Source organism: Primulina tabacum, chromosome 5, assembly GCF_025594145.1.
Source record: "Primulina tabacum isolate GXHZ01 chromosome 5, ASM2559414v2, whole genome shotgun sequence".
Taxonomy (NCBI): Eukaryota; Viridiplantae; Streptophyta; class Magnoliopsida; order Lamiales; family Gesneriaceae; genus Primulina; species Primulina tabacum.
In genome coordinates, this window is record NC_134554.1 from 15306704 (window position 1) to 15323499 (window position 16796).

The window sequence follows — 16796 nt, forward strand, 5'->3', positions numbered from 1 at the left end:
GCATGCATTTAGGTTAAAAGATCATCAATTCAGTGCTAACGTGTTCAATAACTCTTTATTAACACGTCCTCCAACGATTTAAAATACATTATGTCGATATACTTAATTCGACCACCGCTTTAGTCACAAAGACCATAACTGAATTGCAGTAATATAATCTTAATGGCTTAGACATAGAATCCATAATTCTAAGCCCATAATGAAACTCCTTAAAATACACCACATAATAGTGCTTCAATGACGAATTTTGAGTCAATAGTGGAAGTTGCAAATCACTTTCCAAATTGTCAATTCGTCTCACATAAGCATGTAAAACTTTAATACTATAAAGGTATCCCAAAATATTTTGCAGTTTTTTTAGTGGTCAAATACTTATATTACTCTGATAATAATTAAACTCTCATTAACCTTCTGTTATTCATAATGACCCACAATATTCTCAACAAAACTTAATGAAGAGATAATATTGTAAAACCTGAAATACCACTAATGTGAGACATGTTTCAATCCATATTGTTTTCTTAATCTTGAAATATTAAATATTCATCATCACTAGAGAAGAATTCTTTATATTGTTCGATATTGCCTGATGAGACTTTATTTGTTTTGAAGACTCATCTAAAAATGAATGGCAATTGAACCAACTTTCAGACTTCATTACTTGCTATTGAATTCTTTTATCATTCAATATCTTTATGAGCATTAAGAACTACAAGATCATGACCAATAATCTATGATTGATTTTTCAACACACTTTTTAATTGGAGGATGTTGTGAATAACAATCAATACGTATAACTTGTGTGGATGAATGAGCATCATAATGATCAATATTCTGAATTTGATCACTCCCACTAATCAAGTCATTCTCAATAAATTAATATCAGAGTAATAGCAATATGATGCAAAATTAATGAATACAAGCTAATGTTATTAAATGAAGCAATAAACCATATGTCATGTTTTACCCATGTAAATCATGATCTACATATGAATCACTGACATAAAAATTGTCTGTGGACTGAATTTTTAATTCAATTATATCCATACAACTTTATGATATAACTATTGAATTATATTCAATTTTTAATCCATGTGGATAAATTAAGAAAATAATTCAATATTGTATCCTAATTAATTATATTTAACATAACGAAATTTCTTGCGGGATAAATTTCAATGTTCAAATATAATTAATTTCAATTTATATCTCTTATAACCAAATGTGATCTTCATAATTTATGTATAATTTTAATTCAACAATCAAAGATGTTGTGGCTACTCTTTAATTAATTAAAATCATACGAATCACTAGGATATTAAATTCTTTATGCATAAAATATTTATTTTTCATAATTATTCATCTCAAAGTATTATCAAAATGATGAATAATTTATGTAATTTATGTTTGTTATAATTAAATGTGATTAAAAATTAATGTATAATTTTAATTCAATTAAAGATGCTATATATATTCTTTAATAAATTAAAATTATACGAATCACTAAGAACTTAAATCACAAATTTTTAAATATTTATGCTCTTAATAAATGTTTTTCATGTGATCGTCATCCCACTTAATGTATAATTTTGCATAATTAAGGGTGATGTGGCCAAACCTTAATTATTTAAAATTAGACGGTTCACTAGACATAAATTTTTATTTTATAAATATTCTTTATGTGATCTTTAACCGACTTAATGTATAATTTCTTATAATTAAGGGTGACGTCACTAAACCTTAATTATTTAAAATTATACAGATAACTAGACATAAATTTTGATTTTATAAATGTCATTTATGTGATCTTTAACCGACTTAATGTATAATTTCTCATAATTAAGGGTGTTGTGGCTAAACCTTAATTATTTAAAATTATTTGGATCACTAGACAAAAATTTTGGCTTTACTTAAATCTTTATATAATAATATTTAGTAACACAATTAACACTTTCTAATAATGCTCCCAGGAATGATAGGTAGTGCTAAAGCTCTTTAAATTCCTAACTCCTAGTCAGAGCAACATTCCTCAGGGAGACCAGTGGCAAGTCAAGTCAATTTAAACCGATCTATGAAGAACTCCCCCAGATCATATTTTCTCATGTCACCTTATAATTTTTATTCACATTTATGTGAATCTTTATAAGCCAAAACTTTTCATTAAATAGCTTTATATTCACATTTTTTTTTACTTAATATGAACAATTACATTCCTCATCAGTTTTTCTCTTCAATCAGAGTAGTGATAAAGTGAATATCACATTTACGTGAAAATGTGGGCTCCTCATCAGTTTTTCTCTTTTATCATAGTAGTGATAAAGTAAGGATTATTTGTTCATTTGTGAACATCTGAAATATTTTATTATATTCACATCTTACTTGATATGTTAATTTCAAATTATAAAAACTTAATATAATTTAATATGAACATAATGTGAATATTGATGTACCAATTATTTTTCAATATTATTTGCATTTTAAATTTCAAGAATAAATGCAAACATAATATTAAATTTGCATGTACACATCAAACATTTATCCATAATATTTGATATTTTATCTAACATGCAAAAATAATTTCTAAACATGTATTATAAATTACGTCGAACTTGAAATTAATTTAATGTGTACAAATTATTTAACCAAATGCTCTGTGTATATCGAATTATACATATAACTTAATAACACATTAATCATTATTTATTTATTATTATTATTATTATTAAAATAATAATAATAAAAAAATTTTACCGACACTTTTTGATTCAATTATCAAATTGTGGGTACCGCATCAATTAATTGTGGGTCTCGCATTAATTATTATTTTTTTAAAAAAATAAAAAAATCAATTTATCAATCGACAATTTCCAAAATTGTTTTCAATGAGTGGGTCTTTGCATTCAATGCACTGAAGACCATTTCATTTATCTTCTGAATTCGATTGCAATTATTTGATATCAAACTCTTCGTCTTCAACACAAAGCATGCACTATCAATTTTTCAGAAACTCATTTTTACACCAAAATTTTCATATCATAAGTTCGGAAACAAATAATCATTTTCAAGACTTCAAGGAAGAACTTCAAGGTGCAAGCGAGAACAAAAAGTTTCAGGTAAGTTTCTTAATATTATGATATCCAAAATTCCATTTTTACGTAAACTTTAAGAAATTGTAAATTTTCAGAAATCAATTTCTTAAAGTTTATGATATCCGATCTTCAAGCTTTTTAAACAAATTTCAGAAAGAAATTTTTCAAAATTTCATGATATCGGATTTTCAGAAAATGAAAATAAAAATTTTCTCAAAATCATGTTTTTGTACGTATATAAACATGATAAACAAATATGCGGAAGCTAAATTGAGCGTTACCTCCGGCCATTGAATCATCTTTAAGTATTCTGATTTTCCTCCGATTGAAGCCTTCTAAACACTCCAATCTCTCTATAGATGGTGTATTATTCTGTATGAGATTGTATGTTTAGGGACCTCAAACGCTGGTATATATAGGCGTCTCATACCATCAATGAGTTAATTGTGGGAGCCGAGAGTCAAAAGAAAAATTGTTTACGCATCTCAATTTTTCTAAGTCGAGGGTGTTTGTCAAACAATGGTAGGCTTCTTGGCCGTCATATTTCTTACAATTCTATCACAAACATCTACCCACTACTAGTTATCAGCAACTTGCTTCCATCTGTTCCAAGTGAAATTCCTGTCTTCTCAATCTCAAAATTCTTCCACGCATCATCCAAGATCATCACAAATCTAATCCTCCTCTTTAGTGCCTCAAACAATCGTGCAGCTCTATGACTTTCGTTATCTTCATTTGAGAGATCTATGTCCAGAACATGGGCAATGTCATTCTGCAATTTTCGAACGCTGGAGTTTTGTGAGACATCTATCCAATACACATAACCGTTGAATGTAGGATCGCTCAGGAGTTTGTCGTGAATATGCATTGCTAGTATTGTTTTACCGACTCCTCCCATTCCATTATATGCCAATTTGTAAGTCACCGTCATCATTAACCACCTCCAAACAGTCTTTAAATTTTGTTCTAAAGCTCGTTGGCCTCTCCATTCTGCGGTCACCAATTTCCTTGCCTTCGTCTTGCAAACTTCAAGAAAAAGCCCCTCAGCAAATTTACCACATTCAACAAGTTTATCAACCTCCAACTGCATCTCCTTGATAAGGCTTCCCAGATGTAGACAGGAATTAAAGTTATAAAATCTCGTTTGCTGTAATTGTCGGTTCAAGCTGTCAAATTCTCTTTTCTTTACAGCCACTTTCTCTAGCCAATCTTTAACTTCTCTCTTTCTTTTTCAACCAGTGTGGACTTCTTCTTCATGCAACGTGGTATGCACATCAGCTGCTCGTTTTTCTAGACCATGAATGTCACTTTCAAGAATTCTAATTTTACTCTCAATCCCATAGCAATGAAAAGTTATCACCAGATTCGGAGCAGCACAACACAAATGGCAGCAGATGAAGAGCAATGGAAGTCGACCAGATCACATTGGCTGCCACTTTCAATTGAATAGTCAACGATAAAATAGTATGTAAAAATAAAATTGAAACAAAAACTTCTATAAATTGTTGATCATGGCCCATTGGTGTAATGGTAAAACGAAAAACAAATATAGAAAATAATAACATTTATTATTATTATTATTATTATTATTATTTTTATTATTATTATTATTATTATTATTATTATTTGTTATCTTGCTGATCTTTATGATAATCCAACAAATTTTCCATGTATTATATATATATTATCATCTGTATTTGATTATATATGCACAGATTTAATTTATTTTAATTTAGGTTAGCATTTTAATTATATTACACATAGTAAAAAAAGATATTTAATTAAAAGTCAAGATACATAACAAAAATATTATGTAATAGTACTCGTTTCAGTAATTTTTATAAGATTTTTTTGGTTTTTTTCCAAAACAAACACTTGTTTTCGTTTAAAAATAAAGTAATTATTTACTATCTTTTGTTTATGAGGGAGCGTTTTTTTTTTTAATTACAACATACGCTGCGGGGAGGGGGGATCGAACCCGAGAAACCGGCTAATCCGACAAGGGGTGAGACCATCACACGAGGTAGCGTTATGAAATTAAACAAAAACAAAAAAAGAAAATAAGAACAAAAAACATAATTATTGTATTTCTACGTACTAACCAAAAACATCATTGTCATATTTTCTTGTAATATTCAGATGAAATATAAAATATTCCTTGCCCCAAAAAGCATATAACTTAGGAGAATAATTCTCAATTCTCAGTTCTTTGAACATAAAAATTCTCCTCGTAAAACTTTTAAGTAATTTTTCCCTTATCTGCCAAAAAAAATATCAAGCATATGCAATAAATTTATAAAATATTCTAAAATAAAATGTTCAAGTAAACAATTAATTCAGTTGAAATGGGATAATATACCTTCCAAATTAATTCAGTTAAAAAATATATTTGCATGAGTACGTGGACTGTTGGTATTATTTAAAGAGTAGGTCTCTTATGATGTGATCTCATGAATTTTTATCTGTGAGACGAGTCAACCCTACCGATATTCACAATAACAAGTAATACTTTTTCATGGATGACCCAAATAAGATATCCGTCTCACAAAATACGATCTGTGAGACCGTCTCACACAAGCTTTTGTATTTATCATTTGGTTGCGTATTTATTACAAGGCATCTAATCTATGTTTGTCTGGTGCTACTTTAAATTAGTGTGTGGATCAGTAGAATTTGAGAAATTAAATGTAAATTAATCCATAGCTAATTAATGGACAAAATATACCAAAAAATCCATATTTATATTTGACCAACATCTGTCAAATTGGAATTAACAATATGATCCAAAATAATCTTTGCGATGTAATGCATACAAACAAGCCGATTTATGTTAATCATCGATCGCACATGTCAAAGATATCCTGCAGTCGGCCTCACTAAAAGATTCGAGTTAAATTTTGAAATTATATTAAATATGAAATAATTAGTCATAGAATGTACGTCCAGTTGGTTGCCTTCACCTAAATCCGGACCTCACAATCGTAGACATTGCGAGTTGGACAAATTTTGTGGCGATGATCTCTTCCAAATAGATGTTGGTAGGAGAAATCAAACTTCTATTTTTAGTCAAGAGTCCAACTACTCTACCAACTCGAACATTTCGGACATATATTCTTGTTTGTCGCTAGCAGTGCTGTGTTATATATATATATATATATATATATATATATATATCCCATAAAGAAACTATCATAAGATGAACGTTTATAGAACTGAAGAACGAAATTCTAAATTTGAAAATTCATATTTGATAAGGGGTATATATTATAAGAGGATAGAATATGATATGCATTTTGAAGTAGAAAACCAATTTAGTACTTGTTTATTTTTCATTGACCCCTGAATACAACTTATTTTTTGGTCCAGGAGATGATGTTGGCCATGTGAAAAGGAATCCAAACTCTGGCAAATTCCATCTTTTTCCATTAATAATTGATCAAACTTCTGAAGTATGCTCAATCACACACCGCATATATATATAAACTCATTGTTTTTATATGCAAGAATGACCCTTCAAGAACTAGCTAGAGTATCGCGCCGATGGAATTCCAAGAGACGTTCGAGGTACGTTGGAGAGGAAGATGCGAGAGGATCCGTGTCGTCGATCATGAGAAGCCCGCGCGTACAAGGCCGTGCTGGATGAAGAAATTGAAAGGAAGAATCAGAGGGGTGAAGCTGTCAAGGCATAGGAAGTTGAATTGGAAGCCATTCTCCTTCACTTTTGTTTTTTCAAGAAAGATTGGCAGCAAGATTTGTGGTGATTTTGTCAAAAGATTGATGAATATGGATGAAGCTTATCCTGGAATTATCTTCTCTTGTCAATGGGGACTTCCTATTCTTTCTCATTAATCATCAATGGGGGAAAACAAGAAGAAAATTTTATGAATATTTATTAGGAGAAAATCCAAATCCAGTTTTTCAGTATAATGGTTTCAAATTTCAGCACTAATTTGTTATAATTAGGATCGATCCAGTAAAATTTTCCCAATATATATCTTTAATTTTGAATAAAAATACTTTACAATAATGGTAAGAATTGGATGGGTGAATTATTATATTATATACTTGCATGGATCAACAATTAGTTACATGGAATTACTAGTGGACCAAAGAAAATTGATTGAGGCTTCCACTCCAAAAAGAAAGAATAATGATGCAAAGTGAACTTGAATAGTTTTTTTTTTTTTGTTCTTTAGTAGGTTTTTTATATTTTTACGTGAGACATATCAAATCGATTCATATTTATATGAAAAACAATATTTGTAGTATAAAAATAATATTTTTCATGAATCGGACTGAGTTGAAGATTCGTCTTACAAAATTGACCAATGAAAACGTCTCACATTAGTTTTTATGTATTCATAAACATAAGATATCGTCAGTCAATTGGGAAACTTTAAATTTCAAGTTAATTGAAAAGTTCCAATAAATAATCTTTAAAAATATTCAAGTTCATCAAGTATTCAAAAATTAAAAAAACTTATGTGAGATAATCTCTCGCGTTAATTTTGTAAAACAGATCTCCAAGCCGATCCAAATCATGAAAAAATATTTTAATATAATCAAATAATAGTAAATTTGATTATTCATGAAGTATTATAATGAGTGATCAGTTAGGTTGATATTTTCGATGCAAATTACTATAATATTAAAGACATAATTTCCTCCCATGTCTTCCAACCACTAACTCTTGAAAAAAATAAAAATAATTATTCCTCAAACAAAGTTCTTTCTTTTTCCATTTTATTAAGAATAATGACAATATATTAAGGCACTAATGGCCAAAGTGGAAGCAACTTTTTCTCGCCGATAATTTAATTTATTTTGCATGTAGGACCGCTCGACACATGAGAATCATGGCATAAATTAATGTATAAAGATGTGATTCCACATGGACATAGTTGGTTTAATAATAAATTATTATTAATTTGTTTTTGTTTTTGTTTTGTTTTTGTTTTTGTTGAAACCCTCAGTTTCTAAATTTTATTGGGTTTTAATTAATTCGAACTCAGATAAGATCATATATATATATATACGCTATCGAGAAAGTTAATTATCTTTTTACATTTACGATGTTGGAATTCGAAATCTTGCTTTCAAGGCCTTGTGTCAATTTTTAAATTTGATCAAGGTTCGGTTTCGGAGGAGTTAGAGTCGAGCTCACTTATGCCTGTATCTATTTTTTTTAAAAAAAATTATTTTTTTGTTTTATTTCGGTTAAACCGAATTAACCGACTGAACCGAATTAATTCGAAAGTTCGGTTTTGAAATTTTAAAAAATCGGTTAATTTGGTTCGGTTTCGGTTTAAATTTGAAAAATTCGGTTAAACCGAATTAGTATATATATTAATTTAAATTGTATATGGGTATTAAAAATGCATTAGAAAGAGAAGGAAACTAATTCATTCAATGATTTTATTTTCAATATTTTTATTTGTTATTGATATTTTTTGTTCAATGTTTTTTGTTATTTATAAGTTCTCCATTGTTTTTTTTTTTTTTATTAAAATTTGCATTTTTTAAAAAAATATAACCGAAATAACCGATTTGAAAATCGGTTCGGTTAATTCAGTTTCTATGAATTTTTCGATCGGTTCGGTTATTCGAAAATAAAATCGGTTAAATCGGTTCTGGAAATCGGCTTGACTTCTTTTCTCGCATAAATAGAATCATATAGATCTGCAAACATCATATTTCGAGAAACTCAACTGCTGCCATTTCGCCTATATCCGCATTCCCATTAATAACACTAACCGTTGAGTAAAGAATTCATCACAATAAAACTAACTATGAAATTTTAGCTCAAAAAATAGACTTAAATCATACTTATGGTAAAAAAAAATCTCCAAAACACAGCAGATGTTCCCAAAAAAAAAATAGAAGAAGCCCAAAAATCGCAAAAATTTACAATTGCAAGAAAATTGTAAACTAGTGGAATATCCTTCCGAAAATCACTAATCAGTGTGTCATTCGGAAAAAAAACAGGACATGCCCGAATGAAATAATTAGTGATAAACATATCCCTTTATACATATCATAGTATAGATTAAAATATTCACAATTTGGTTGAGGTTGACTGACAAAATTTAAACTATTTTTGGAATGAATTCCCAACTATTCAAGTTTTTGTCACAATTTGATCAATTCTATGATGAGAATAAGGATATACGTAAAACTCGACCCTTTTAACAGCCGTCCACTTCGGGGAAGTGTACCTAGTCATACATACACTGTTCCACCATTGGAAAGTGTGTCGGGGATTTTTGTGACGAAAAAATGTTTGTTTAATGTAAATGGGTGGGTGGGCAGTGGGCTCCTTGAGCAGGGGCGCGAGGTTCCTTGTTCGGCGGGATTAAGATTCGGTTGACCGGACTGGGACTTCTAAATTTGTTGCGCTTCAGTTGGTTTCTTATTCCACCGTTACAAGGTTTCTTTTTTTCTTTCTTTCTTTCTTGCAAGACCTGAGCTCCGTTGTTGGGAATCTGCAAGTTGCACTAAAGGTTTACTTCGAAACATTTTCCCAGTTTTATTTGCACTGTGTCTTACTGCTCTCTTCACGAATTTCTTCTTCATTAGATGAGAATGGCTGGATAATTTTTTGATGCAGAAATATGATGTTTTGACTTTCTTGTACAATAGATATAGGATTTAGTAGCTGACTGTGTTTTCCCCTGATATTTTTGCTTTGAAAATTCATCTTGAATGCTAGTTGTTGGAAAGTGGATTCTTGATTCGAGGGAATAATTTAAATTTTGAGAGTGGTTTTTGAATGGTTATGGCTTGGTATAAGTTTATTGAAGAAGGTGTGATCTTTTTTGTTATCTGAAACGTTTACTTTTTGAACGTAAGGTGTTCGAAAATTTGTGTGATGTGATTTTTGTTATTTGAAAGTACGTGAGTGAGATGTTTGCAGTTTATTAGTTTGGAGGTGTAAACATCTATTGTGAATGATGTGTTGTCATGAATGGAAAGTAGATCTGTATATAAGTTAAGCTGGGTATTTGGTGTACAGAAATAGCTGAGATCCACTCTAAAGGCCACAAGAAACGCACGCTAAGCCACTTGGTCCGTCAATCGAATGTAGCAGAAAGTTTGATGTGGCTTAATAGTATCTTGTTCATTGTTTAAGTTCTCCTCCTGTGGACGACTGCTAGAATGTTTTAATAATATTTGGATGATGTAATGTGGCTTTTCAAAGTATGTTTGCTGGCTCTATAGGCCGTATATAAATAAGGGAAGTTCGAAACTCTAGGCTGGAATGTAATGACAAAGGCTGAAATGCAAGAGATAATTCTATTGCTGATGTAACTTTTTAGTGCATAATTGAAGCAGTTAGTTCGTTCTTCATAATTGTGATTCTATTGATTTGTATTTGCCATTTCATTCTCTTGTTATGTTATTGGTAGACATGACGTCTTCACAACCTGGTCAATCTTCTACAAGCTCTTCAAGATCAAGACATAGCACTAGGATGATTGCTCAAACCTCAATAGATGCCAAAATTCACAGAGACTTTGAGAAATCAGGTAGTTTATTTGACTATTCAAGCTCAGTGCGTACAACAAGTGCTGCCCGAGTTAGATCGGGGGCCTAGGCCTGACAAAATTACTACGGCTTACCTCCATCAAATACAGAAAGGAAAGCTGATTCAGCCATTTGGGTGTTTGTTGGCGCTTGATGACAAGTCATTCCTTGTGATTGCCTACAGTGACAATGCTCCTGAAATGCTTACAATGGTGAGTCATGCTGTTCCGAGTGTCGGAGAGCACCCAATACTTGGCATCGGAACTGATATCAAAACCATTTTCACTACTCCTAGCGCTACTGCTTTGCACAAGGCATTAGGATTTGGTGAGGTTTCTCTGTTAAACCCCATCTTGGTTCATTGCAAAACTTCTGGAAAGCCGTTTTATGCTATCATCCACAGAGTTACAGGCAGTTTTATTATCGACTTCGAGCCTGTAAATAGTCACGAGGTTCCAATGACTGCTGCTGGTGCCTTACAATCTTATAAGCTTGCTGCCAAAGCCATTACGAGATTGCAGTCATTACCTAGTGGGAACATGGAAAGGCTCTGTGATACAATGGTGCAAGAAGTTTTTGAACTCACGGGTTATGACCGGGTGATGATGTACAAGTTTCATGATGATGATCATGGGGAGGTGTACACCGAGGTCATGAAGCCTGGGCTTGAGCCTTATTTGGGCTTGCATTATCCTGCCACAGATATCCCTCAAGCTGCCCGATTTTTATTCATGAAGAATAAGGTCAGGATGATCTGCGACTGTAGAGCAAATCCTGTAAAGGTTCTTCAAGACGAGAAGCTTCCTTTCGATCTAACATTATGTGGTTCGACACTCAGAGCTCCTCACGGTTGCCATTCACAATACATGGAAAACATGAATTCGATTGCATCATTGGTAATGTCGATAGTTGTTAATGAGGAAGTCGAAGAAAGCTCCAATTCCTCACAGCCACGAAAGGAAAAAAGGCTTTGGGGACTAGTGGTTTGCCATCACATAACCCCAAGATTCATCCCTTTCCCTCTCCGTTATGCATGCGAATTTCTTGCCCAGGTGTTCTCCATTCATGTCAACAAAGAATTAGAATTGGAAAATCAGATGCTTGAGAAGAATATTCTGCGTACTCAGACCCTCTTGTGTGATATGCTGTTGCGAGATGCCCCTTTAGGTATCGTTTCACAAAGCCCGAACATAATGGATCTCGTGAAATGTGATGGTGCTGCTCTACTATACAAGAATCAAAATTATAGCCTGGGATTAACTCCAAATGACTCTCAGATTCGCGACATAGTTTCTTGGCTAGATGAGTATCATCGAGATTCCACAGGTTTGAGTACAGATAGCTTACACGATGCCAATTTTCCCGGAGCGCTTGCTGTTAGCGACACTATCTGTGGAATGGCGGCTGTCAAGATAACTGATAAGGACTGGCTTTTCTGGTTCAGGTCGCACACTGCTGCAGAAATTCGTTGGGGTGGAGCCAGGAATGAACCATATGCAGAGGATGACGGCAGGAAGTTGCATCCAAGGTCATCTTTTAGTGCATTCTTAGAGGTTGTCAAGGAACGGAGTTTACCTTGGAAGGACTACGAGATGGATGCCATCCACTCTTTGCAGCTCATTCTACGAAATGCATTCAAAGATACCGAGGCTACAAATTTGAACACAATGGCAATTCATACGAGACTTAATGACATGCGAATTGATGGAATGCAAGAGCTTGAAGCAGTGACATCTGAGATGGTCCGACTGATTGAAACTGCATCTGTGCCTATCTTGGCAGTTGATGTGGATGGGCGGGTTAATGGATGGAATACAAAAATTGCTGATATAACCGGTTTTCCTGTTGACGAAGCAATTGGCAGGCATTTTCTTGCACTGGTAGAAGATTCTTCAGCTGATGCAGTGAGTAAGATGTTGGAGTTGGCACTTCAAGGTATGGATTTTGAAACAATGACGAACACATCTCTTCAATTTTGAAGTATAATATATGCATGCATGTAAGATAACGTGTAAGCAAAATATAAACCTATTTTTATTCTCGTCAGGCAACGAAGAACGAAATGTTCAGTTTGAGATCAAAACGCACGGGTCAAGGAGAGAGTCTGGTCCAATCAGCTTAGTTGTAAACGCTTGTGCAAGCAGAGATGTACGAGAAAATGTTGTGGGAGTCTGCTTTATTGCTCAGGATATAACTGCTCAGAAAAGTATGTTGGACAAATTCACAAGAATTGAAGGAGATTACAGAGCTATAGTACAAAATCCTAGTCCACTTATCCCACCTATATTTGGCTCGGATGAATTTGGCTGGTGTTCCGAGTGGAATACAGCCATGACTAAATTAACCGGATGGCCTAGAGACTCTGTGATCAATAAAATGCTTCTGGGTGAGGTCTTTGGAACCCACATAGCTTGTTGCCGATTCAAGAATCAAGAGGCTTATGTGAACCTTGGTATTGTACTCAACAATGCTGCAGTTGGCCAAGAATCTGAAAAGGTACCATTTGGATTTTTCTCGAGGAGTGGGAAGTATGTGGAATGTCTACTTAGTGCAATCAAAAAGTTGGATGGAGATGGCGAAGCAACTGGCGTCTTCTGCTTCCTGCAGCTGGCTAGTCCAGAACTCCAGCAAGCACTTCACATTCAACGCTTAACAGAACAAACGTCAGTGAAGAGATTGAGGCTCTTAGCATATATTAGAAGGGAGATTAAGAATCCTCTATCTGGAATTATATTTTCACAAAAGATGATGGAAGGAACTGTCCTCGATGATGAGCAGAAAAGCCTTATTCGCACTAGTGTTCATTGCCAACGGCAGCTAAATAAAATTCTCGATGACACGGATCTTGATCATATAATTGAAGGGTAAAGCGAAACTGTTTAGGGGATTTTCCCCCCTTTTTTCAATTTTGAATTCAGAGCACTGATAAAATGGATGTTTTTTCATTGAATTTCTTCACTATCCTGTCAGGTACATGGATTTGGAGATGGTAGAGTTTAAGCTGCATGAGGTGTTGATAGCTTCCATCAGTCAAGTCATGATGAAGAGCAACGGAAAGGGTGTGAAAATAGCTGATAATTTAGCTCCAAATCTCTCAAATGAAACACTATATGGAGACAGTGTGAGGCTTCAGCAAGTCCTAGCGGCTTTCTTGCTCGTGTCAGTTACTTTCATTCCGAGTGAAGGCCAGCTTGGTGTTGCAGCTTCTTTGAAAAAAGATTCTATAGGGGAATCTGTTCAGCTTGGCCATGTAGAATTCAGGTGCGATCACAAGTATTTCCATTTTTTATGGCGATATTATTGGTGAAGCATTCGTTTACTGATCTGCCGAGTGCTAGAGCCATTTATAAGTTAGCCAGCTTATGTTCAATTTCTGATTAACATAGCCTTTTCTAGACTAAAGTTTTCCTTATAGAAGCTTGTAAGTTTTACATTTGTGAACCTTTTGCTTCCTTAACTGCATTAAAATGCTTGCTAATGCCCCTGTGTTCTCGGTTTTAATGGTCTTCCTTTTCTCCAAAAGGTCTGTGCCAAGGAATGATGAATACTCTGTTTAGCTTAGTATTCGAATGAGTAAATGCTTTACTTTGTTTTCTTAAGAAAATAATAGATAAGAAAATCTTCAGTGAGCATACACTTGAATCTTTTTAACTCGGCGCTTAAAATTTTTAGAAATGAATTTGCAAGGAACATGGCGCTTACTGATTTTACTCTAAATGCTCATTTTCCAAAATGATTAAATATGGCAAAACTACAGCAAATCCTTTTTCCGTCCACTCTATGTCCTTTCTGATTTGATGGTTTCATGTTTTTCTCATGGATTTTTCATTTTTAAGCATGAATTAAGGTATGTCAATGTCATACATGATCCGGTTATTTTTTTAAAAAATATTTGTTTAATTTCTGTAAAATAATTGGGGCATAAGTTTCGCTTGACATAGATGGAACTTGGGTTATTGTTGGACCATAAGTCTGTAGGTTTTTTTTTATAAATATATATAACGGGGGATTTATCTAGCTAATCCAACTAAACAACCCGCACAATTGGGATTCTAACTCCGGACCTCTTGGATCTTGGGCCTCACTTTTGCTACTGGATCAAGGGATCATTGACGATTTTCTTTTTTCTTATGTTCTGTATAATGATGTTATGTAGGATAACACATAGTGGCGGAGGAGTGCCTCAAGGATTGTTGAACCAAATGTTTGGTGATGAACAGGAACCATCTGAAGAAGGAATCAGCCTTTTTATCAGCCGCAAACTGGTGAAGCTTATGAATGGTGAGGTTCAGTATTTAAGGGAGGCGGAAAGATCCACTTTCATTATATCCGTTGAACTCGCAATCTCAAACAACCGAACGTGACTGTTTCTTTGGTTCCTTTTAGTCCAGAGAAGAAGTTTCTAGCTACACAGGGTTTTCTATTTGGTTTCTTGTTTTGCCAGCAGGAGCATGTTGTTCTGTGCTGTAAATATGCAGGTTTCTTGTATGAGCTGGATTTTCTTTTGGAGGAGTAGATGTGACGTGGCTTCATTTGTGTCCTTTCTGCTCATTTTGTAACTTGCTGCCTGTGGCGCTCGTCCTATGTACAGTTTAAACTATGTTATAAGGTAGTATAGGGGGTTTTGATTGGTATCTCACAGGGACGACATCATAGTTTTGGATGTCTTATTTCCAACTTTTTGAAGTTCCAATAAAATCAGAACAGTAGCATCCACAACTGTTTCGGTAAACCATGCTGCCGAAACAAGCAAACCCAACACCCTGATGCATATTCATAGCAATAGGAGGGAAAATTCATGAGATTATAGCCGTTCAAGGAGAAACTGAGAAATTAACTCTCATCAACGCTCTCTCCTGTGCGGTCTGCCACCGATCCTCCCCCAATTCACGGGTAGTTCTCAGCATCAACGCTTGCCACACCAATATCTGACCAAATGATGTTAATTCTAGAGGCTATGGTGGTAATGAAGTATACATTAGCAACTCAGATTAGTCAGATAAACCGTATTAGGTGAGTTCAGGTACAGAGCTACCCCAAAGACGGGGGTTTGGCTCCATCACAGGCTATATTTTTTGGTTAAAGTAGTAGTATAGATTGAATTTCATTTTATTAAGTTGTAGCTTTGTCTTTTTAACTTATTAAATTTTTTGAGCCCATTTTTGTATCTCATTTCTGTGAGGGCTTTTCATATCCGTTTGCCAATATGTAAAGGGAAGAGCTTTTGTCATCGATCTTCTTTCGCTTTTATCTGCACAAAAAGCTTCAAATTTCATCATTTTCATCTCCAACAAACGGATCTTTAAGGTGGGTGTCCGTTTAGTCAGTGTCTTTCACACGACAATAAAAATAATAGCGTGAATTATTAAAGGAATCGTTTTCAAAGTTTTTGTACACTGAGCTTCATTTATGTGCTGGTTGATTTTTTTGTGTTATTTGTCTATATCGTTGATTTTGTTTTCGAAATTTCGATTATACTAATGTGGTTCTGTTTTACAATTTTGTGGCAGTGCAATCTTGTAATTGTATTTTGAATCGTCCTTTCAATTCTAGGGATGCTTTTGTAAACCGTATGTTAGAGACGGGTTGAGGAATTTTGCTCGTTTATGGTTTTTTGATCTTATTACTATATAATGATTTTGTTATGGTCAACTTTTATCTTAGCTACCAATTACCATGTTTTACTTTTGTTCGTTTTGCTTCTTGAAAGTTAAGTGTGATCATTAGTTTCAAGTCAAATTATTGTAGCCAATAGATAGGAGCAACTCACATAATTTTGCTTGGAGTATTTCCTTTAAGAGCTCAAATGAAAATTTTTTAAAATGAAATTTTGCCTTGTGTGGTTGCCTAACCTAATGATCATACATTTATACTTCTACGCGGTTTCATGATCTATTTATTTTTGGTTAATTTAATGTGCTGATGATTATTGCTTACTAGATCTTCCATTTTCTTTCCCTTGACAGAAACTGGATTTTAAGTATCCATTATCAGTGTCATGTATTCATTTTATATCAATTTTGAGTTGTTCATCCCTTTGTTATCAATTTGTAGATTTTTATTGGTCCTTTCTCGTTTGTTGTATATAATATGTTGATTTTTCAATGGAAGTTCAAGGAGGCAAGAAGAAAAATATGTTTTCATATTTTAAACCTAAAGCTAGTACATCGACTAGAGATGAGC

General features: G+C 33.4%; 2 protein-coding genes across 2 annotated transcripts; one reads left to right on the forward strand and one right to left on the reverse strand.

Moving 5' to 3' along the window:
• Positions 1–3657: 3657 nt before the first annotated feature.
• LOC142544172 (putative disease resistance protein At1g61190) lies at positions 3658–4179 on the reverse strand. Its single transcript, XM_075651236.1, has one exon. The coding sequence runs from the start codon at positions 4177–4179 to the stop codon at positions 3658–3660; it is 522 nt and encodes a 173-aa protein (XP_075507351.1).
• A 5082-nt stretch (positions 4180–9261) lies between these two features.
• LOC142546996 (phytochrome A-like) lies at positions 9262–15286 on the forward strand. Its single transcript, XM_075655019.1, is given in 6 exon segments — positions 9262–9589; positions 10496–10679; positions 10681–12548; positions 12661–13477; positions 13584–13874; positions 14770–15286. Coding segments are annotated over 5 exon segments (3366 nt in total). The 5' UTR covers positions 9262–9589; positions 10496–10497; the 3' UTR covers positions 14978–15286.
• Positions 15287–16796: the final 1510 nt, after the last annotated feature.